Here is a 23,798-nt window from a genome sequence, read left to right as displayed (position 1 = left end):
TTCAATAACAGAGCCAGCCACGCATGTCGTTGAGTCATTATGAAAGTGAAAGTACAGTCGACCGAGTGAAAAAAAGCGAAGTCCTTTTTGTTAAGCTAGGCATTCCCCACCAGACAGGCAACACGGCTACTTCATAGAGGAGCGTGTGCGGTGAGTTTAACTTCTGTTACTGTTAGTGTGACATGTTTATGTGACATGTTTATGTTACACTAAAGATGAAGTTAAGCTACGTGTTGCTGCATGTGGTGCAGAAACTATGGCAGCGACAGCTGGTGTGTTATAGACACTGTAAATACGATGACTCACGCATGCTCACGATGGAATTAATGATGGGTTACAGTCGCTGTTTATGTGCTGTATATGTTATTTAATGCAACATGAAATGACTCTTAGTGCTGCTTTCAAATGCGCTCCTAAGCTAACTTCGCTCCGGCTACGGTTCGACTTATAAGCTTTAACAGCCTGTGATTCATGTGCATGACTGTTTGACGTCGAGACAGAGTTTCCTCTTCCTCTAGAATATAAAAACACAAACTGTTAATGTTAAAATATATCATGGATTCTTATAACATAAGAATATCGATAACATCACCATTTAGCGCAGACATAGTATGATATATTGCTGCATTGTTTGTTTTTTTAGGTCTTATCTCAGCCTGCAAGCTCTTCAACAGCGCCAAGCACCAATATTGGAACTGAGCAAATACGTTACTAACTTAAAAAAAAATGCATATCTCAATAAGGAAGGAACAAGTGATTTGTATCATGATTTCCATCAAGAATGAACGTCACATTCAAATTAAGCATGCAAATGGTTTTATATTAAGGAAGTGTGATGTATCCTATAGAAACTACTTGCTATATATATATACCATATATATATTTATATACACATATAATCTTTTATCCAATCTGATCTTCTCACACACACACACATATATATATGTGTGTATAAATATATATATATATGTGTGTGTGTGTGTGTGTGTGTGTGTGTGTAGATCAGATTGGATAAGAGATTGTTTAAGGGATTTAATTGGGCTTTATGTTTGAAAACCTCACCGGATGAGTAGAAATAAGTGACAAGAGTTGCACCTGATGTAATGTAAAAAGTGAGGACTGACTCACTTTATCAGCTGGACTGATATTTATCGACTGATTTTAAATCACTGATGGCTGATAAGTAACAAGAAATTGCAGTAAAGCCATGACAAAGATGTGTTTGAGGTATTTTCAAAACTTCAACACCATTATACAGTTTGGCAAGTTTAGTTTTTGGTATTCTTGGTCACTGATGTTTTAATGTTGGTTATTACTGGTGTTGCTCAGGTCAACTTTCCCCTACAATACAGCTTGTCATGCAGCTGTTCAGCTTCAATAGCCTTAATCCTTCAGTCCTTGAAGAGTGACTGTCAGGGCATTCACATGTTGATGGTATGCAGACTTGGAGAAGAGAATTGTGAGAAACACACTCACTCTCCGCTAAAACAGTCACTGAAATTGAAACCACAACTATGATGTGCGTGCGTGGCGTCAGTGCATTAAACTCGGGAGAAATCCTTGAGGGTGGATTGATGATGACACAGGAATCCACCACGCACTTCACACAGCTGCAGTGGCTCGATTATTGTATGGGGGAAGAACTTGTGCACAAAAGACATTTGTAATGTACTAATCTTTTTTACTTTGCTGCTGATTGTCCAGACTGTTGATTGCTTGCATGTGAACTTCATATTTGACCAGTTTAGTAAGTTAGGAATTTCCAGTCACACCTACAAATGCAAGTTGCTGAGGGACTGTCCATACTCTTTTGTGTGGGTGTAATAATGACCATTTCAAATGGCAAACCAAGACATGTTTTCAGTTTCTGTCATGTGGCTGTAGAAGTCATGAAGTAAATGACTCCAGTTCAAGACGTCAAGAGATTGTTATTAATTACTGTTTGGTGAACTGACTCAAGGTTCAAACAAAAGGAGGGAGATTACAAATGTGAATAAGGTCAAAATGAAAAAGGATAAAAGTGGGTCAGCTAACTACAAAAAGGCAATAGAGAGTTGCAGTAGTGGTGTGAGGTGTGCATGGATAAAGAGGTGTAGCCAGATGTACGCAAATATGTATGCAAATAAAATCAGAAATCAAGCCGAGATGTCATTGCAGGAGCAGAGTGACCGAGTGAGCGGGTTATCCTAAAAGATTTAAGCTCAGGAAGTGACATTGACCCTTTGACTAGCGAACTGTGACTCTTTGTTCTCCAGCTCCTTGAAGTGTAAAGGATATCGCTCGATATTTGGCAACTCTTTTAACTCTTCAAGTGATATGAAAAATATCTTTTAAGTGGGCTTTCTCTTTCGGTGTGACTGTGTCAGTGTAATGTACGGGGTTAAGAGTCTTTCAAGTACTAAACAATCACTAATAAACACAGCCTGTTAAACATGTTTGACCGCCATTTACAACATGTGAAACTTGCATGAACAATGAGCCAGATTGCAGAAGCAAGCAGATATTTAGACTCATTAGAGAATGTTTATCACTTTAAGTTATTGTGCAACTTCATGGTCTGAAACAGTATAAACATCACCAAATTCCCTGAAATAATACAAACCTACATCCCACTCATGGTTTCTGGCTCATATTTTAAAATCCAAGTAGAAACAGATTTTGAAAAGTGACCAAGCAAGTAGTTATAGGTGATCAAATGGCTTTAAAAAACAATTTTATGTGGGATCAGTGAATATTATATGCTCTGTTCCAATAAAAATAACCCTATCCACAGAACAGTGGATAGGGTATTCTCTGGAGAGTCTGTGGTCGTGAGAGATTGACTGTTTCTCAGTGACATCTATGTTTTTCTCTGTCCAGCTTCAGACTGTTTAGAAAAACAAGGATTAGCTGTCTGTCTCTTTATTTCATGAAAGAGTTTTAGATTATAGCCAAAATTTCAGTCTTTTTTTTGAAGTAATGCTTTTTTAATGTGTACACACTACAGTCCTTGTTTTAATCCTGGTGACTTGATTCAGCCTAAATTTTCTACAGTAAGCAGTTCTGTCAACTTCTTAGGAATAACCTCATCTTCTACAAAATGTCATGAACAATGAATAACAGCTTGAGAACTGCACGGTCACAAAAAAAACAGTTTACTTTAATACAAAAATGCTAATTTAAACAAGACTGCATGCAGCTTCACAGCCTCAGGTTTTGTTTCCATGGTGCTCTTCCAGGGAAGGTTACTCAACTTTGTCTCAAACAATTTATTCAAAAAAGTTCAAATAAGACCTAGCGATAAGGAACAGATCATAAGACTTTTTCTAGTTGCTGGAGAGGAAATAAGTCAAGGAAATAAGTCAAGAACCAAAGCAAAGCACCACCAAGGCACAATGGTCAGTGCAAGCTAAGCAACAAATGAGCTCTGAACTGGTATTTTGGTAAACTCAGTGGAAAATTACTGCGGGCACACATTAGCCTAATAAAAATCTGTCATCCGCAAGATTATTGCCTCTGAGGGAACGGGGGGTGTTTTGGGGGAGATAATCTGCCACATAGAAGTGGTTTACATCATCTGAAAGCTGGAAGCTTGAAGATTATTTGAGATGCAGTTCAGCACTGTGGGTCAAGTTTTTCTAGTAATAAGTCTGTAGTGAACATTGTGTTTTGTTTAGGCACCTATTCAAATGTTTAAAAGTTTAGAGTGTATAAAGGTTTAGAACATTATGATAGAAGTTCTGAAAGACAGTAATGTCTGCTGTGGGAGTCGTTGTTGTGTTGTTCAGTTCACTGTGAATAAACTCGATAGTTTAAAAATGAAAGAAGTTAAACTTTAATAATGTTACTCGAGCAGGAAACTAATCATGGGGAAATTTAGGGGAAACAGTTTTTTCCTTGCAAGGATTATACTATCAGTACAGTCTATTTTCATGCAGGTGCACAGAGCAGAGTTTCCCTTCAGGAACAGTTTAGCTGAGGTGGTTCTGCAACTCAGTTGTCCTGTGATCAGTTTAGTTAATAATAATGAATAATACGAACACTGTATGAAATTCTTTCTCACCATTTTTTCCCCTGAATGTTGATGTTTTATTTCATTATTTTTATCAGGATGTAAGTGTTTCAGGCAAGATTAGCTGCCCGCGATGGCAATCAGGTGGTTAATTAATTAATGCTGCCAAACTTGACCACATTTGGCTCCATCTGCTGCCCGCCTGTTCAGAACATGTCAACAGTGTACGACTCGAAGCGCACCTGTTTTCTGTTTTCATCATTTTCATTGGTGGAGACAAACAAACCTCCCAAAAGTCACACAAAGCCTGTTTATCTATATTACATCTACATCTTCTTTTAAATGAGTCATATCCAAGTGCACCCAGGTATGCCAAAAGTGTCCCAGACACACTTGTACAATGAACTTGACTACTCTTTTCACTCTGCACTCTGACTCAGAAATAGATTCTCAGGGGTTAAAAACATGTGTGTGTGTGTTACATTTTTATGATCCCCACATTGAGAACTGTTTACTTTAATTGTCATTTCAGGTGAATGAACATGGCCTCCATTGGTATCCTCTTCTTGTTTTTCATCGTTATCAGAGCACAAACTGAAGGAAAACGTAAGTTCTGCCATAATCTGAGAATGTATTTTGAGAATTTCAAGTGTTAACTGCTGCTTGCTGTTGATGTAATATCTGTCACAGAAGACACATTGAAGTCACATGGGTATTCAATATTACAAAAGTCAATTTATTTAAAACAAAAAAAATCAAAACAAACAAAAAATAACAAATAGGTGGGGTACGTCTGCTGAACTGGCAGCTTCTCTGGTTTTATACGTGGGACACACTGGGTCCAGGTGAGTCCCATCCTGCTAATCAGTGTGCTCTCAGGAACCTGCTCCTGCAGACAGAGAACAGCAGCAACAAGGAGCTCAAAGCAGAGGAGCTTTCACACATCTCATCCATTTTTAAAAATGTATTTTCCTCCACAGTTTTTGTAGAAGTGGAATGCAAGACTGGAAACGTGGGACAGTATGGCCAGCAGTCAATGCTGGACTGTGTTGTCACAATCTCAGAAGAAGTAAAAGAACCAAAAATCCTGGCGGTCGCTTGGAAGAAAAAGGGATCTGAGGATGCCTTACTGGTTTTTCACAAAGGGAACACTACAGGGCAGCCTGGCTATAGGTTTGCTGAATCATCCTGGAACGACAGGAATATGAACGTATCCCTGCTCATCACCAACACTATGATGGTGGACAGAGGAGATTATACATGCTCGGTGTTTACAGACAGTGGTGATGATATCACAGAGACCAGCCTCAGAGTCACAGGTGAGAGCCTCCAGCCATGACTGACCACTAAAACATTTTGATAATTATTTGATACAGACAGACGACCATTTTAAGTCAAAAATATATTGTCAAAGCTAATCTGTACCAACTAATTTCAAAGCTCAACCATGGTTGTTTCTGTTTTGATGAACATTTTCATTCTAGTGACTTGCTGAAAGGTTTAATTATGGCCTAAAAGGAATTGAGATTGTTTAGAGATCAAGGGGACTTTCTGACCAGACTGGTATTTCCCTTCAGCTGTGTCAGCTCTGTCCCAGAGTCTTTACTTTCAATTTCACTGTGACATATAATCAAATAATAGAAATAGCCGTTGCAGTAGCCAGTTTCTTCATTATCTGTCTTGCTTGTCACAGGTTGTACTTCATATTACTAGTCCAAAATCATGGTCAATAAATTATATTGAGATACTTTATTGGTATTGATTGACGTCATGGTGCAATATTCAGGTTAATGAACATGTTAGCTTTCTATCTCTGTCTTGGCAGCCAAATACAACAAACCAACAATAAGCTCCATCCCTGTGAACATTACTGGAAGAGAAGATGTCATCTTGATCTGTAGCTCTGTCGGTGGATACCCAGAAGGTAAACTTCGCTGGTTCGATGAGCACAACACGGAGTGGCCAGCAAGCAGTAAAATGGAGGCAGAGCTGACAAACGATGGTCTGTTTAAACTGTCTAGCAAGCTGTCTTTGCTGAAAAATTCCATTTTCTCCAAGTACACCTGCGTAGTGTTCAACTCCAGTGGCGGCAAAGAGGGCGAGGTCACATTGGAAATACCGGACACAGCAGCATCTGAAGGTATTTGTTGTTGAACACCACACTTGATATCTTTTAAACCTAAAGTAATGGCTCAGTCCTGCTTCACACAGAAACATGGACGTCATTAAAATAATTTCAGCTTCAGCCAAGAATTAGATGTGAGTATTTTGAAGCAATGTGAATGACACTGAACTTTAATTTGGGATTGCTCAACTAAGAGGAGCCCGAACCACAAGTCAACTTTGGTGCTTGTTTTTTGTCGGCACTTTGGGAGGATGTAGTGGACAAAAGTTTCCAATAGTGTTTGTCTTGAGAAATCACAAGTCAACTTTGGTGCTTGTTTTTTGTCGGCACTATGGGAGGATGTAGTGGACAAAAGTTTCCAATAGTGCTTGTCTTGAGAAAATAACTCAAGTATACAGTAATCTTAGCAGGTCGGACAGAGCTTATAAACAGAAAACCTCAATAAATAAGCAGGAGCTCTATACATATAAATACGATGATAGGTTCAGTGTTCTGGCAACAATTATGTTTCCCCATGTTTCTTTTATCTATAACTAAAGGCAATCATCTTACTTGTTGTAGTTGTTTTGATACACAAGTCACTGACTAGCCAGGCTGCTACATGTCTCTAAATCTGACCTGACATCATCCTCAAACACTCAACACTCAACTCACTCCTCACAAAGAAAGACAAGTATGCATGATGGTCTATGACTGATAACACTGGGTAATGCTTCTCATGTTATGGAACTACAGTTTTTACACTGTTCGTTCTCATTAGTGGAACGACTCATTAACTGGTTCACTTGGCAACTTCACAGCCACCCTATCTGTACTGTTATTGGCTGATAAGTTGTCACAGCTGACAAATAAAGTACAGTAAAAGGCCATTTTCTGATTAGTATCTGTACTGCAGTTCACTGTCAGTTGCAGCAGCAGTTCAATAATGAGACTGTCTGCTTGCCCTCTCGTTGCTTGTTTACAGTCTACTGTTATCTGCAGGGGTAATATGTTCACTCAGGGTCCATGTGCCAACTTTTGTCCAAATTCCTCTGGGGGCTGAAAGAGAAAGTGAATATATCTTGCTGAAGTATAACAGGGGGAACTTCCCACCAGCACATGCATAACATGTTTAAATAAACACTTACATATTTACTCCTTTAGATCATGGCTTGAAGTATTAGAGCATTAAATTTTTATTATTCCGTTGGATTTATTCAGGTCATGGAGGAGTGGAAGGGTCGGATCAAATCTCCAAAATAGTCGCCCCTGCGGTGGTTATCGGATCGCTGATAGTAGGATTGCTGTTGGCGCTGCTGATTCACAGAAGGCGGTCTCAACGTGAGTACAAATACACAGGCCCTCACACACATTTAGCTTCAGTTTCCCTTTTTATAAACAGTAATGAGTCATGACTTACATTGTTTGTGATCAAATATACTGGTATAGCAAGTCTTCACCACTATGATATTTGATCATGATATTAATTTATATTTTTAATGTGATATTTGAATACTAAAGTTCTAAAATGTTGTGAAGGGTTGAAGGGTGCTTTCTGTAAACCACAAAGAGCTTAAAGGAAATAAAAAGACAATAGGTGAAGGTTGATACTGGCACAGTTTGATGTGAAAATCCTGTAGCTCTGCCCTCTGCATACCTGGCAGGCAGCCATTGTATTTAGGATGAGGAAGTTACTCTGCTCTTGTTCAGGTGGATTAAGCGATGTAGCTACTGCAAACTTCACATTGAGTGAAAACAATGGAGTGAAATCACTTTCCAATATTAGACGGTGTTCTACAAAATGAAATGCGTCACAAAGATTGCTGAAGTAAGCAGAAATAGATATCCGTCATCCACACTGGATGTGCACTCAGTCTCATTTTTTATCATTTCCTTGACAGAAGCCCGGAGGTTCTCTACAACACCCCTAATGAGTACGTCCATCTTTGGACATACTGTTATCTCTGTTTTTGTTTTTTTCTAACTCATGCATGAAGGGCTAACATCCAATATGTCTTAAATGATGTGTTTTACTGAATATGTGCTACAAACCTGCTGACATATTCATGAGTGGTGTTTGGTGATTAATGTGCATTCAAATTTGGCTGGCTAAAATTAATTAGAATAATCAAGCACAAGTCTGCTTTGTTATTATATCAATATTCCTGCTTCATCCTTACTGATGAATGTAGTTTAAAAAGTATCAGCCGACGTCCTTTTGAAATAAAATGACAGCATATTTTGTGCTGATGCAACTTGAAACCAAACCCGCTCACCACAGACAGGTTTCTGATCTCACTCCAGGCCTGTTCACGCTTGAACTCCTGCTGCGTTTCAAACTTTGTTCAGGAATTTTGGTTGTAGAACATTTTGTTGACTGACCAAGAAACCTTACGGTCCCTGAACTAGCTGGGTGTCAAAATGTCAAAACTGCTTTGTACTGGGTTCCTTCTCACTCTAAAGATGTACTACACTGGACATACAGTATTTAGTATTTTTCCAGGGCTTGCGGGAAACTAGGCTTGGTTATTAATCACCAACATTTGAATCATGACATAAACTGACTCATGCTTTGGACATCTGTAAGCAAAGACAACTCCCCATTGATCAAGACATGCGAACAAAGACGGTTAACTGTCTTTCTTCGCATGTCTTGGTCTCAGCAGATGGTGATGGTTTTATACCCACCTAATTTAACCCACATTAAAATCTTTAATTTGTTCCAGGTCACCATCGAGAGGTTCCTACATGTGAATTCAATGCTGAGCAAGGTATGTCTATGCTATTTGACTAACTGTGTCTAACTAATCAGATTTTATTTTATCGCTCTTTTCATCTGAACTCTCGGAGATTTAATCCAGACTTTGATATTAAATCTTTTTCCAGGTGGTCTTGTGGAGACGTATAAAGAACGCGGAGATGGCACAGTCTGAGGTAATTACACTATAATGTCCCAAGCAAACAATTGAAAAGATTAGTTTCACCTTCATTTCATTGTCCGTGTATTGACAGTCTCTCTCTCTCTCTCTCTCTCTCTCTCTCTCAGGACATTCTTCGTGTCACATGAACATAACTACTTACCAGCAGCCTCTGAAATCAGCACTTCCTGGTTTTCTAAGCGCCACTCTTTTTCCACACTTTTCTTATTGCAAACAACTGTGTGTATAACCAGAAATATTACTGTATTATACTGTGATTAATCAGAGGAACTGTGAGCTCAAGCTTTATTCACCCACAATGTAGACACTCTTATATTCTATAGATCTAAAAAAAAACTGAGGATAATGTTCAGGTCCAGCGACAACATCAGAGGCAATATGTAACATCCCCAAAAACCAACTGGCAGTGCCAATTGACTGCAGATAGCAGTGAGCCTCTGATATGCATGTATAGGTTGATGGATGTATGTGTCTCATGCCTGCGCAGTAAATATCATGAAAGGATTAGCAGAAAGCTTTCTGGAAAGGGGCTGGAAGTTGTGTATGTGCGTATATGTGTAGTTTTGTGTGTTTTTGAGGAGAAAATGTAAATGTAAGATTTTAATTTCTTCTTCTTTCAAACATGTTGATGAGACAGTGATGGGCAACTCTAGACTTAAAGTTAGACTAACCTTGTCATTTGTCTTGAAGCTGAAAATAACCAAAGTCTTCTAAAAAACCTTGAGAAACTTCTCTGCCTGAGAACATGTACTGTAACCCCCGCAAATTTCATATCCCTTTTACCAACCACTGAGAGAGTTTGTGAGATAAACGTTGGTCATCCTTCCATGTTTCACATGAGCTTTGTTTGTCACTTACTCACACATTTGTGTTCCTCTTAACTGTGATCTGTGAAACAGGGTTTATGTAACTTTTAGGACCAGTATGCAAGTTCACTACTAAAACAACATGTATTTTGGGGATCTCAGGTTTTTTTGGTTTTATTTTCCTCTCTTCCTCCAGTTCTCAGGAGTGCGCCTATGTTTTGGGCCTTTTTGTAACTGTTTGGTAAGGGAGGCAACCAAAGCAAAGTTGGGAGCGTACAACAGATACATCTTATCAACATTAGCAAATGTACATGATTAATCTTGTTACAGTGCTGTAACACAAAACAACCAGGGTTGATTATTAACTTTTGGGAGGGAGAAAAACAAGCAGGAATATGCATGCACGTCCAAACCAGAGAGGGCAGGTGCTCACAGTTCACACAGTGCAGGGCTCCAATGTCCACGGATTTATTACACCGAGGTGACGTTTTTAAGCATCACTGCTCTTCACTAGACGAAAAATGACAATGTGCCATCTTAAATATACACGATTCAGTCACATGATACAGTCACATGATACAGTCACCTGAACTATGTTTGTTATGTAAATATTGTATATAGAAGTCTGTGAAAATTCTGTGTGTGTGTATGTGAATTTATGTCGTTAATTCTGCAGGTCAAAATGAAACAGATAGTCCATTTTAATGACTTTGTTTTTTGTTGTATTTTTATGATCAACATACGCTGTGTAAACTGTGATCTTTAAGGCGATGTGATTTTAAATAAAAAAAGTTAAGAAATGGTAACTGTGAATTTATTTATTTTTATTTAGATTGTAGATTATATGTAGATTATATTTCAGACGAAATGATGAAAACAATGTGACTTTTCTGGTCATTGCTCTCATTTTCAAATGAATACTGACAGGAACATGTGACCACATGGTGTCAATGCAACACATGAACATCTCTGGAATCTTGATTTTGAGATTTGATGTCATATCTCAGCTGCTGCTCTATTATTATCATTAAGGGTGATTTCCATTTCTTCTTCCTGATTAGCTCATTTTTTAACATGGAAGTGAATCACCACCCAAGATAGCATCATTGTTTTGTAGGGTAATAAGATTCTTTCTTGTTACTTTTCCTTTCTATTCATACCTCACTTTGTCTTGCTTTAGAAATGGTCTCATCTGTGCATAAAACCCTAAAAAGCTAAAAAGCTAAAAATGTGTTGCACACATTTTTGAAAATTTCACTGTTAAAGTTGTGTAACATTATGAAGCTTTTTATTAGTAGATTAATGGATTAACTTTGAGACTTTTAAACACGGACGTCATCAGATTTCATATCAGATTGTTTTTCTGTGAGTGTTGCTTCAACAGATTCGGTCTGTGCTTGATTGCTATCAGATGTCTTTAAATAGTCGAGTGCTGATCAACAGGATCCAACTGGTTCACACACAGCATCTCATTTTCCAATACAAATACACTTAAAGAGCAGCAACTATGATTCTACCTTACAAAATTAGATATAAATATACATTTCCATAAGACTAATTTCCACAAAATAATGATACTGTATGTATGTATGAATATATATATATATAAATATATATATATATATATATTAGTGCTGTTGATCAGCACCCGACTATTTAAAGACACACCTGATAGCAATCAAGCACAGAACGAATCTGATGAAGCAACATGCGAAACGTGTAATTTGCGCTTTTTGTTTTATAATGTAATGAAATCGCGTCAATCCTAAAATCCTAGTGTACGCTGGAATACTTTTTTTGATTTAACAAATATTGCAGCTAAGCTTGTTATTTTAAAACTCTTTTCTGCCATCTATTGGACAAATAGTGTCACAACACGTTGCTAAAAGCCGTATCAGCACAGTTGAACTACATACAAGCTGATTTGAAAAGGTGCGATTTGTGTACATTTCCATGAAAATTGAGCAATGAAAGCCATGTGATGAGCTCCAGAACAAACATGTTAATCAGCCTTGACTAGAGATTGTTTTGTTTTTCCAAGATCAGGAATCATCTTGGAAAAACAAACTCAGTGAAGAATTATGATTATATTGTACACTGATAAGACCTCTCTGGTTTTTTCTTTCACAAGTCCCTGCGGAGGCATTGTAAACAAAAATCTCATACACCAAAAGTTTTACAAAAGTATAATAAATCTATAAACGCAACAAAATGTTTCATCAGAAATAAGTCATTATTAAAGGATATGTTAAAACAATAGTCAGGTGCCCTTATGAACATAGAAACAGGTTTTTCTCGCTGTAATCATTCCTCCTGTCCGTACTGACTGTTAGAAAATCCAAATGTGCTTTCAGTGCAAGTTATGGGGGACAAAATCCACAATCTATAAAATAATATGAGCCTTCAGCAGTCTGAGTTAGTCAAATAACGTGATATAACCTGAAATAACATGAGAGATATGTAAGGATAATCATTATTTTTCTCCTTTGTTAATGTGTGCATGTTCCTCAGAGCAGGAATGTGTCTTAGGAGGCCCAAACTCCTCTCTTTCCGTCCTGACTTAGGCCCAAATACGGTATTATTCTGTGTTTTGCATTAAAAGGATATGTTGAGGGGGTCAAAGGCCACATATGGTTTGAGGCTCTTCCTTGATTTGTGTCTTTAGGTGATGTGTCTCCTTGTTAACATACATGTGCATGTAAATGTATCTCGTGGCTGTTTACCATTGGCTGTAAGCCATAAGAGAAGTATACGTTGATCAATCACAGATCATCTCTTTGTTAATTCTCCAACTGTAATTGAATGGGGTTTGCTTTTTCTCACTGAGATGAACTGATGCAAATCTTTGCGTGTTCTGTCATATTATAATAATTGTTTTCTTCAACCCAGCATTGTTTTGTGTATTATGTAATATGTGTGTTCAGTGTTTCCAGACGATTTCCATGACAGTATCTCGACAGACACTGTTTTTCTCAACAAAAAAAGGGAATTTGGCACTGAAAACACTTAACTTTGAAAGATATCGACTTGATTTGACTTGTTTGGACCGGGCTTTGGATTTTGTCCCACATCACTTAAATTGAAAGTGCATTATGAAGGGATCTCTTAATGGCCAGTATGCACAGGAAGAATGATCATGGCAAGAAAAACATGTGTCAATGTTAATTTGAGGCACCTGAATATTGTTTAAGGACAGACTTGTCTTGTGAACCTATCCTTTAAGTGTCATCTTTTCATTCTTGTAACATAGTCGCCACATCTCATAACACTATTCCACCTCATAATGAGGTCTGAAATATGCTGTGGATTCAAGCAAAGCAAAAGCAAAATCATGGTACTATACACACCAAACACAGCAGAAATAGGCCAGAAGCAAGCAGAAGTAGAACCAAAAAAACACCAGCGGAACAACAGTTTACAGAAGCGGTTCCAAAGCTAATTGGTCATAACAGGAAAGCAGGAAAACATACTTTAACTGTTGATGTTTTCAGGCTTTTTAACTAAGCTCTGCTTGTTTTCTTGTGAAATGTGGTCATAAATGGTGGACATAAGCAACTGGTGATGAGGCGTTACATAACGTCATTCAACCTTTACACTTTAGTTCAACTTATAAAAAAATGCTATACAAAAGAATAAAGAAAAGCAAAGATGTTAACCAAATATAAACTGCATCAAAACACAAGGGGAGCAACTTAAGGATGGTATCAAGTCACTACTAAAGCATTTTCAGTTAAGATTTATCACTTTATCAAGTTTCTGATATAAATAATGGTGAGCTGGAGCTCACTTTCTGAAGGAAGTTTCAGTTCAGTTTGTTTTTGTTTTGGGACCTGCATCTGCAGCTGGTGTGCAAGAACAAGTTCAAAAAGGAACTTTTTGTTTATGCAACCCCTATGAATAAACAAAAGCCAGAGATACTTTGATCACTCATACTTAGAGGGAAGTGGAGCCGATTTTTCGGTTATGAATATTTACCAAAATATTGCCTCCCGCCGGTATGGTAATGTGGTGGAACACTTTTCAACATAATACAAACCAGTACACCTTCATCACTCACTGCAACCTCAATAATAAACACAAAGTTGAACTATCACCTTTCTGATACTATCAACAAAAACTGAAAACATATAAGCTTCCTAACAGTAGAATTTATAGCACAGCTGTTTTTTTTGGATCGCGTTAGATTGCACAGATGTTCTTCATAAAATGCTCAATGAGTGTTTCTTTTTACATTTGTAGTTTGTAATATCCTCCACCAGGGGGCGTTCTCCACTAATTCTACATATGAAACACAGCGCTTAAGAGGCACAAGAGATGATCTATGAGCTGCTGGGCAGGTGAACTAATGGTGAACTGAAGTGTACGTGTGCAGACAGGTGGTGATTGGAGAAGGTGGCGACAGTGTGAGGACCAGTGGTGGGATGGATGGGAGAGGAACAGCAGAGTCTTAAATGACAAAGCAAACTTTAGTGCATTGATAGTGCAAACGGGGTGATTTATTTGAAGCAGATGATGAGCCTTTTCTCACTGGAGACATATTGACAGATCACAGAAGGAAAGTATGGTGCCCCTGAGGTGCCAAACACGACAACATTTTTCAAGGAAAAACACAACAACAAAACAGAAAACAAGACAACAGTTGCAATATATGATGCTGTTTTTAATTAATGTCTCGTTTTTGACACGTCACATGCATTTTCACATGTTCAATTCATATTGTTCAGTGAGACATGCAATAGTCACAGCATGGTATTCATGGTGTCTAATGACCTCCACTAGAGGGCGTTCTCGCCCAATAGTTATGCACATGAAGCACAATCATTTACAGTACAGAGATCTAAATTCATAGTTATCTCATATGTTATAACAATGCCATTATATCTTGTGAAATGATTTCTTTTTTTTAAAACCTCTGACACATTTTGTGTGTGTGTGTGTGTGTGTGTGTGTGTGTGTGTGTGTGTGTGTGTGTGTGTGTGTGAATGTTGGTTCGGCGTTCATGTTTAATGGTTGTATTTGTTGAGCACCTTGAACTGCCGTTATGTAACTACTACTACTTTACTTTTGTCTCACAGGTCGAACATCATCATCCCACATCAAACTGCACAGGAAGCACTGCTTGTTTTGCTGTCTCTCTCTCTCTCTCTCTCTCTCTCTCTCTCTCTCTCTCTCTCTCTCTCTCTCCTGTGTGTGTGTGTGTGTGTGTGTGTGTGTGTGTGTGTGTGTTTTAAGTGAAAAACAAAAGCAGTATGCAGTCAGTGCTGCTGAAGTGGAAGATAATGCTTCTTTGTTGGTCCATGTTGTTGCTCTGTCTCTCCACCAATGCGGGTATGTCCATTTACTTCTCCTAATACATGTTGAGAACATTTTGTTGAAGCTATATCTGTCTGCAACAATGTTCACTGCTGAGAGATTTACTTTTGAATGGTGCCAAATGAGTAAAGTTCTTCTAAGTTTCATCCTTTGATGTGCGTACAGACTCTGGTTATCTGGAATTAATTTGTAGTGAGTCACAATTACACTCCTGCTGCTTCCAGAAATAATGTTATCCAGTCAGTCTTGAGATAATACAGATGTCTGTGTCCTGTGGCATGTTTTCAGACCCTCTAATCAGACAGCTTATCTCTTCTACAACAGAGAACATTGCAATGTGCAGAGAGTCCGGTGAGAGCATCACCTTGAAGTGTTCCTCTGCAGGATGTCTCAACAACATCAAAGAGTTTGTTGGGATGTATCTGTATCGAAGTGTTAAGAACAGGGAGAACGTGATTTACTATCATCCTAATCCAAACTCCGTGGACAAGATCACCCCGGGTATAAGATACAAAGACAGGATTCAGACAAACGGATCTCTGGAGAACCACACCATCACCATCAGCAACCTGACCACCAATGACTCTGGTGTCTACAGCTGTGTGTACATAAAGTTTCCCACAGGTGAAGCCCAATGCAACGTCTACACTGTTGCTGTAAAAGGTCTGTTTTTCCTTTTTCTTTTAAAAAAACAAACAAACAAACAAACAAACAAAACAACGCATGGTCTTCTCTTAATGGTAGTAACTCACATAAGTATAAATACATAGAATAAATACTTTTTCAGTGTTTTAATTCTACACTACACTTCTAGTACATTTAATGTATATAAGAAATATTGTAAATTGCATAGATTTGGTGATCTTATAAAATATGACGCATTTTTAAAGATACACAATAGTATATAAAATAGCTAAAAATGGATCCACTTCAACCAGATACTAAAATACTGTGATAATGCATCGTGATCAAATGATACTCGGACCATCACTAAAGTAGTATCACTTTTACTAATTAATTACTAATTTTGTTTTGTCGGCATTGGCTTTACTTCTTCAATGTTTGGGGTCCAACACAAACCACTGCAGTGTAAATTTCCATTTCATTTTCTTGTTTTGTGTGGACTTGATAAAGTCATACTTACTATATGTTTGGGGTCAGTTGAGGTCTAACTCACCTCTTATGAACAAACTCCAAAAGGTTTATAAATCCTAATAGACATATGTGTGGATATGAGAGGGGGAGTGCTGTGTATAAAGCCCTGTTAACACCAATCACAGATGCAGAGTGTATGAAAATCTCCTGTATTTAGCAGTAGCAGCAAAAAGAAATAATGCGTCATTTTCTGTGGCAGAAATGTCATCGTTTCAGAGTCATGTTTAAAAGTATGATGTATTGATAAAAGGTGATAAAACAAGGTTTGGGTTTTTTGAGCTGTTAAAGAAGACTCAGGGTCTCAAGAACCCCAAACATAACATTAGTTATTACAAGTTGCTGCATTTTGCTGATAACACTTGTGAATGCAGTATTTTTAAATTGTCTTAATACTACTTTTATGTACTACTAAAAGATCTGAATACTTCATTCACTCCTGTTTTAGATGATCATCTCTTTCAGGCCTATTGGGAACTCATTTTGCTTACATATTGCATATATTATTATATTATTTTTGGTATAACCTTTTTTGCCTTTTCTTCAGTTCACACAGTGGCAGAAGTTACGCCGCGTCACACTCCTGATGAAGTTGCCGACATGCACTGTGAGAATCAGCAATGTCCACTCCTGGTGTCAATTGTCGCTACGTGTGCCATCAGCATGCTGGTAATGATGATCTCCAACCTGCTGATCGTCCCGAGGGTGAGTTCAGACCCTCTCCTACCCCTCCAGTGTCTGCAGAAGTTATTTACTGTTCATGTACACATTTATCAGACTATCACACTTCGTCCCACCCAAACCACATAACTTCTGTAAACAGATGGTTTATACCCTTGAGACCTGTCTGGTGATTACATCTAAAGCCACTGAATGCATCTGTGCGGATGTGGATGCACCTTCTTCGAACTTACCTCTGTTCACATGTTTTTCTAATTTTGTCTCAAGACAAATAACCTTTCCTTCAGTTAGAAATATTAAGATTTGAAAGCCTAGTCAATCATAAGGAATATTTTTTGTATTCTATAGTAGCACATGTGTCAGTGTCAAAACATGCTCTGCAGATCCTTGTAGCTTAAAAGTCTTAAAATTATTATACAAAAATCAAGACCCTAAAGTAAAACATTTTAAGTTCACAATCCTTTCAAGTCTGTCTTAAAACAACAGTCAGGTGCCTCTATGAACATTGAAACAGATTTTTTTTCTTGCTGTAATCATTCTTCCTGTCCATACCGACCGTTAGAAGATTCCCTCCAAATGTACTTACAATGTAAGTGATGGAGGACAAAATCCACAGTCATCATTATGAGCAAAAATGTATTTTAAAGGTTATGTGAAGATAATGTGAGGTTTGGATCTGCTTATATAGACATGCTAGAATACACTATCTTACCTGGTTTACATACCTGCAGAGAGAACTCAGAAGTAATCCAGTACTTATGATGCCTCTGCAGAAAGATCACGATCCTGACTGCATAAATAGTGTAGACTGAATGTTTTCTAGAAGAAAACTGGAGACTCTGAGTCATTTCCTTATAACTGATTATAATCTGCATAGGCTCACTCATTAAAAATCGTCTTGTAATTGTTTCTACTGTGAACTGAAACCATCCTTCCTATGTCAAAAAAAAATCCCCTTTGATTTTTGTTTTGTTAAGTATTCATTTTCTGACACACACACACGCACACATATAATCTCTACAGTGATATTTCATTACCAACAGGTGAAACGTTGGATTTGCAGCAGAATGACAACACGCGCTCCGCAGGCCCCCAATGAATATGTGTATGAAATTATGACCAAGAACGGAGTCCGCCCTCCAGCAGCTCCAGAGGACTCGGTGTCGAGTCCGTATAATTTTGCTTAGAAAAGCAGATCAGACGTTATCTGCTTGGTGATCATATTCTTCTTTTTTTTTTTTGAGTGTTTTCTGCTTGAATCAAATTTACAATTAATTTCAATGTACAATGTACATAAGAAAAAAAAACTTAAGTCAAAAAAGTGTTTAATTGTTGTTTAAGTATGATTTACTTCATCATTACTGTAATATTTGAACTTATTTGTTTGTGATGCTCCTGTTCTGACTGCGTCATTCCTTTGTGCTTTCACAAAGTTTTTTCTGGTCTCAACTCATAACAAAAGTATCAAACATATCATTCTGATACTGAGAGGACTTAAGGTGTTACTGGAAGTTACTTGCATGGCTCTTAAACAATTAATACTGTATAATAACCACAATAAAGTGATTATTATACAGAGTGATCAGGCTATTTATAATAACACATAGTAATATTTGAAGGGAAATACTCTGCTCTGATGGTTAATCAAAGCTACATGTGAGTGATTCTGCAGGAACAAATCACAACTGAGCTATAAAACTACATGATGAACAGGTGAGATATGTAAAAGGAAGTGTGATTAAAAAGAAACCAGAGAAGGAGGTTAAAATCAGGACAATGATCAGATTAGATTAAATTATTGATTTGTTTAAATTTGATGACAACCCATGTGGGGTTAATAATTTTCATAAATGTAGAGTTCTCACATGATACTAAATAAAAATCTGATATAATATGTATCATTATAAGAGAGGTAATTACAAATAATATTTTTTTTATCTATTGTGTTTTGCTTTTATACTTTTGTTCTTCTTCTCTGCTGAACAAAGCTGCCGACTTTGATGCATTTATGATGCAACATTTGTGCTGTTGAATCAAACTTCACAGTGACATTTGTAAATGTTGCCAGACGTTTCTCTGAAAAGACACAGTTTTATCTCCATCTGTGGTATCGTGGCATGTATGTGGCTTAATTGTACAAACGAATATATATGAATATATATTCAATAAAAGCAACACAGATGAACGGACGTATCTGTTTTGTTTTGTGTTTTGTTACTCACTTTAACCTCCACAGCAACACTACAGTTGTGTTTCTTCATTCTTTGTTTTGTTATTTAAAATAAATTTTATTCTTGCTTTGGCACGAGACAGTTTGTGACTGGAGGGCAGGAAGTGCACACTGAACGAAACCACGAGCATAGAAATGAGGTCTGACAGTTAATACTAAAAACAACAGTTCAGTGGTTTAAATGTGGTTTTGAGTTCCAAAATGTTTTATTTTGAATAATTGCACAGAATAAACTGTTAATATTTGATCTTAATAAATAGAGAGCACATGCTCTGGTCATTCACGCAACATGTGTGTCCACATTCTGGTATTCACACCTTCATAGTTAACCAATGATCCAAATAGCCTGGTGGTATTTGTATGTGACTGTGAGTGTGGGTTTTAAGAGGAAAGCTTACTGCAAGTCACAGCTGAATGCAACCTTATTTGTCTGAACTTACTTTACCACGGTTGGAAACCACAAAGTTTTCAGTCTTCCTGTCTGGTAATTTCTCAAGCAGCTTTATATGTCAAACACTCTGAACTGACTAGATTATACCACCACATGAGTCTCTAAAGGTACCTGTCATGCACCTGTCAGACTGTTGGCTTCACTTTTCAGTCTTGTTCTTGTTTGCCTGCTCATTTGTGTCCTCAAAGCCATCTGCTGTCTGGAAAACTACCATTCTGCATTTAAGTCTTCACTGGTGGTTTTTATGTTACACCATCATTGCAATGCACTGATTTTGCACTAGTTGGATTCGTCTGTATAAAAATAAAAATACAGTAAAGTTAGCTTATTTCCACTGACATGTTCCAACTGCTCTTTATAATATAAAACAAATAAGTGAGAAACTATTAGTACAAGAAGAGCTGCAACAATTAGATCAGAAAATTAATCTTCAGAAGAAACTTCTTCTAGCTTCTTAAACATGAATATTTTCTTGTTTCTTTAGTCTTCTATCATAGTAAAAACCAACTTTTTGGGGGGTTGTGGACTGTTAGTTGGGACAAAATAAAACTTTAGGTTGCATATAGGGCTTTGGGAAATATTGATCGACATTTTCACAATTTTCTGACATTTTTAAGACTAATCAATTAATTGAGAAAATAAAAATAATCATAAGGACACAATGAGGATTACTCTCTGATGTGGTCATTTTTAGATTTGTTGGAAGTCTTATTTCATTGTAGTGTAGCAGAATAAAGAAATGTAGTTTTACCCATTAATTCCTAAAATGAAATAGTATAAAATGTGTTGAACTGCCTCTTGTGGCAAAACTTTAAGTGTCTTTAATTAGTAAAATAAACAACAAAAAAAATATGCAAACAATCCCTTAATATCAATGACCTTCTTTTGTGCTGCTATAAATTTCTAAAAGGTTTCTAAAAAGTTCTAAAATGGTCAAATGTAACATCAACATGATGGAGTTTCAAAACTTCTGTAACTGATTTTTAAAGAACTAAGATACTCCTTCATACCAGCAGGAGGTGAGTCTGGTCTGCAGATCCAGCAACAAATATCAACTAAACTATCTAACAATCTCAAAATGTAACATCCATATACACACACGACTCATGATGTATCATTATGAACTTATCTGTTGTTCACGCCTGTGACCAGCAGAGAGCAGCACCGGCCAATCATTTCACTGCAACGAGCCTCAATGTGTCAGCTGAAGGACAGCAAACAGCTTCCAGAGGAAAAAGCAGCCAACACATGACATAAGTTCAGGTGTCTTTGAGAAGAAAGCACTACATGCATGTGCTATGTATGGGCAAATAGAGCTTTCACATCTACAGTACAAGGTAAACGTGTTACGGATCCTCTGATAGTCTGCATTCAAGTGCAGGTGCGCACATTCATAATCAGCACCAGAGTAAAGTTTGACTAAGCTGTATAGTAGCAATGAAGTAGGTTGTTTTACTGAAAGTCTGTGTTTGAATACGTGAGAGGGATCATTCTTAACCCTCTGGTAGGAGTCCAAGACTGGATATACAGTATGGTCTCCAATGGAGATCCGTGCGTAAAAGGCGCGTAACGGGGATCCCTACCCGCCCCCTTCATGCGCTTACATTCCCTTTACTACGGTCGTGTGATTACGAGACTCAGCATCCCACTGAAAGTCCACATCATCGACATCAGCGGATCACACGGCACATCTACATCTGCGCTGCCTGGAGACACACAGTGTCATCACGCACTGAGAGCGAGCTGCACAAGAACAAGTGCAAGGAAACTGAGACTAAGTCGACTTCAGCGACTCCATCGAGTTTCCATCTGAGGAGCGAAGCGCAGCTTTTTCCTGACGGCTGAGTGAAGTGGACCAACAGCAAACTCAGAGCATGAAGAAGACTCCCAATTCAGGTACAGAGAACACTTCATAAACTTGTTTAGTCAGGTATCACATGATCTAAACTCTGCAGCATGAATTATGTAGTCTATATAAAATTGTGACCTACTTTTGGCGCAGGCTTGATAAGATCAGTGGAATATTTTTTTATGTTTTTGCAGAATACCTGCATAGGCTGTCTATGAATATACATAAATATACTATTCATGAATTCAGTGTCAAATTTTAATACATTTCTGTAGCTTTTTCTGCTCAAGTTAAGTCACAAAATATATTTTCTATTATCCAAATATTTCTGTGGATAAACAACAGCACTGCTCCAACGTTCTCTTTAAAAAGTTGATTTATTATTTATTATTTGTCTCTTTATCTCTTTCCAACTTGTCAAACTCTTTCGTTCAGTCTTTTGCTTCTTCTGTTTCGGGCCAGTTTGTATTGCGGCTGAGTGTACAGCACCCAGGGGAGCACCTCGGGGTCCCCTGGCTATTAAAGTCTGATGTGCATCATCATCTGTCCTTCCTCAGCCTGACCTTCTGTATGGATGCACTGGCCCCTTCAGGCTGTGCTCTCTTTGTAGACTCATATTGCTCTGGATGTGCGTGTGTATGTGTGTGTGCGTGTGTATGTGTGTGTGTGTTTGTGTGTGTGTTTGGCTCTAACAAAACATTTTAGATGTTTTCTTGCTTCTTTGGTTAGTGTACGTGCTTTTGTGTGCAAGCTTGCGTCATGTGCACTTGCACTGCATTGTGCACGCTTGTGTGTGCGTGTGTTATACAACTTGTCTCTGGCTTTGCTCAGGCCCCATCTGCGTGTTCCCCCTCTCCCATCATTTAGAAACACCGGATGGGCTCTAGGGAGAAAAATAAAACGCTCTAGATTAAATGGACATAAAAATGTGGCACAAGCTGATACCGCTGAGGCTTCTGGTGAACATATTTAACACCAGGCACGAAGACAAACTTGTCATGTTCATTCATGCAGCTATTAATTGCCCATGTCATGATGTTTTGGTGGGTTTGAGCTGTCATTACATATTTTTTACATCTTTCTCACAGAATGATTTTCCTCATTAATATGTGGGAAAACCTAGATTATGAAAGTATTGACCATAGCAACTATCACAAACACAGCAGCAGCCTGGAGCCTGAAGGAATCAGCGCTTGACCTTTCAGGGAACAGAAATGTGGGAAAGGTCGTGCTTAGAGGTGAGGGACTGGTCTGTTTAAGGAGACTTATCACTAACTGTCAGCTTCTACATCTGGAGATCCTCACCGCTACACCTGCACTGATGCAGCACAGCTCTATACAAAAACACCCTCAAACTGTCTATGTTGCCTTTGAGCCAGTGGTGGATTGGTTGCTTAGTAGGTGGTCAGACTCCTGAGGAGGCTGGCTGTCACTTTATGTGTGTAGTATGTAGTATAACAGTTTCCACACAAGACATCCAAGTTTTCTGTCACTATTTACTGAATAATGAGTATTTGAACTCTTCGGCTCGTTATGCACTTTGACCGTTAGGTTGGCTGGAAGGCTCATCTCTCTCCAGGCAAAGACAAACCATGAGACTGGGCAGCCGTCCTCTCCCCTCCTCAGCTTAAAGCTTGTGAAGGTTCTAGCGTTTTTTGTTTTTTTTTTTCCATTCTGCATTTTGACCTTAAGGTGTCAAATTATCTGTCAGGCTGGAGCATTTCATGGCTGAACTGAGAAAGAACCCAATTAGCAGTACCAAAACATTTTTCCTAATGAAGATGCTCATAATAGGGAGTTTTTTTTTAAAAATCTCTTCTTCTTATATCTGTCAACTTAGTTTGAAAAACCATGTCATAGCAAATCCCTGTCGGCTTATGTTGTTGTAAATAAGTTTCAAGTCCTGCTACTGCCTCTACTTTTCTTTACAGATATAAAAGCAGGACAATACCTCAGTAAAAATGTCCCAAAACTACCTGCAAAAACATCTTCAAAGCTGTTTTTTTTAAGAAATGCCTCATGTTTTTATTTAGATCCTTTTTTGGGAAGAGTGCATTAGTTATGTGCCGTCTTCACTCATTCATACTTAATTTTACTCTCCAAATGGGAGCATTGTGTCTTCTCTTAGATCACCAACAAAAATATGCTGTCTCCCATCAAGGAAAGTACAGTGAGACCTGGAGCTTGTTGGGGTTTAATGAGCTGGATGTACCCACGTAACGTGACCCTGAATAAACAGTGAGACCCAGTGGAGTAGATGCACTGTGTTTTTTCCTCCCTGC

The 23,798-nt window shown here is 38.0% G+C and overlaps 3 protein-coding genes across 5 annotated transcripts in view; all 3 read left to right on the top strand.

Moving 5' to 3' along the window:
- The first annotated feature begins 55 nt into the window (after positions 1–55).
- Positions 56–10,646, top strand: zgc:174863 (uncharacterized protein LOC100136852 homolog). Its single transcript, XM_044345749.1, has 8 exons — positions 56–150; positions 4,524–4,597; positions 4,972–5,310; positions 5,817–6,131; positions 7,317–7,436; positions 8,822–8,866; positions 8,982–9,029; positions 9,142–10,646. Exons 2-7 carry the CDS (start codon positions 4,528–4,530, stop codon positions 9,026–9,028), a joined length of 936 nt encoding a protein of 311 aa, XP_044201684.1. The 5' UTR covers positions 56–150; positions 4,524–4,527; the 3' UTR covers position 9,029; positions 9,142–10,646.
- Positions 10,647–14,891: 4,245 nt separating this feature from the next.
- Positions 14,892–19,171, top strand: LOC122977698 (sodium channel subunit beta-3-like). 2 transcript variants are annotated; one of them, XM_044345558.1, is made up of 4 exons: positions 14,892–15,168; positions 15,478–15,816; positions 16,862–17,010; positions 18,030–19,171. In XM_044345558.1, the coding sequence occupies exons 1-4, from the start codon at positions 15,090–15,092 to the stop codon at positions 18,171–18,173; spliced, it is 711 nt and encodes a 236-aa protein (XP_044201493.1). In that variant the 5' UTR covers positions 14,892–15,089; the 3' UTR covers positions 18,174–19,171. The 2 variants fall into 2 exon arrangements, with proteins under 2 accessions (XP_044201493.1, XP_044201492.1); XM_044345557.1 differs by having other exon boundaries at positions 16,853–17,010.
- A 1,742-nt stretch (positions 19,172–20,913) lies between these two features.
- sept9b (septin 9b) overlaps positions 20,914–23,798 on the top strand; it is a 72,799-nt gene continuing 69,914 nt past the window's right edge. Inside the window, exons 1-2 of one of the 2 annotated variants that reach the window (XM_044345743.1) lie at positions 20,914–21,004; positions 21,176–21,563. In XM_044345743.1, coding sequence (XP_044201678.1) covers positions 21,542–21,563 — 22 coding nt within the window. In that variant the 5' untranslated portion in view covers positions 20,914–21,004; positions 21,176–21,541. Of the gene's footprint in view, positions 21,005–21,044; positions 21,564–23,798 lie in introns of those variants that run through there. The other variant, XM_044345742.1, reaches the window with a different exon arrangement.

The sequence above is a fragment of the Thunnus albacares genome, chromosome 3, assembly GCF_914725855.1.
Source record: "Thunnus albacares chromosome 3, fThuAlb1.1, whole genome shotgun sequence".
NCBI classification, from domain to species: Eukaryota; Metazoa; Chordata; class Actinopteri; order Scombriformes; family Scombridae; genus Thunnus; species Thunnus albacares.
This window is presented reverse-complemented; position numbering and strand designations above follow the sequence as displayed.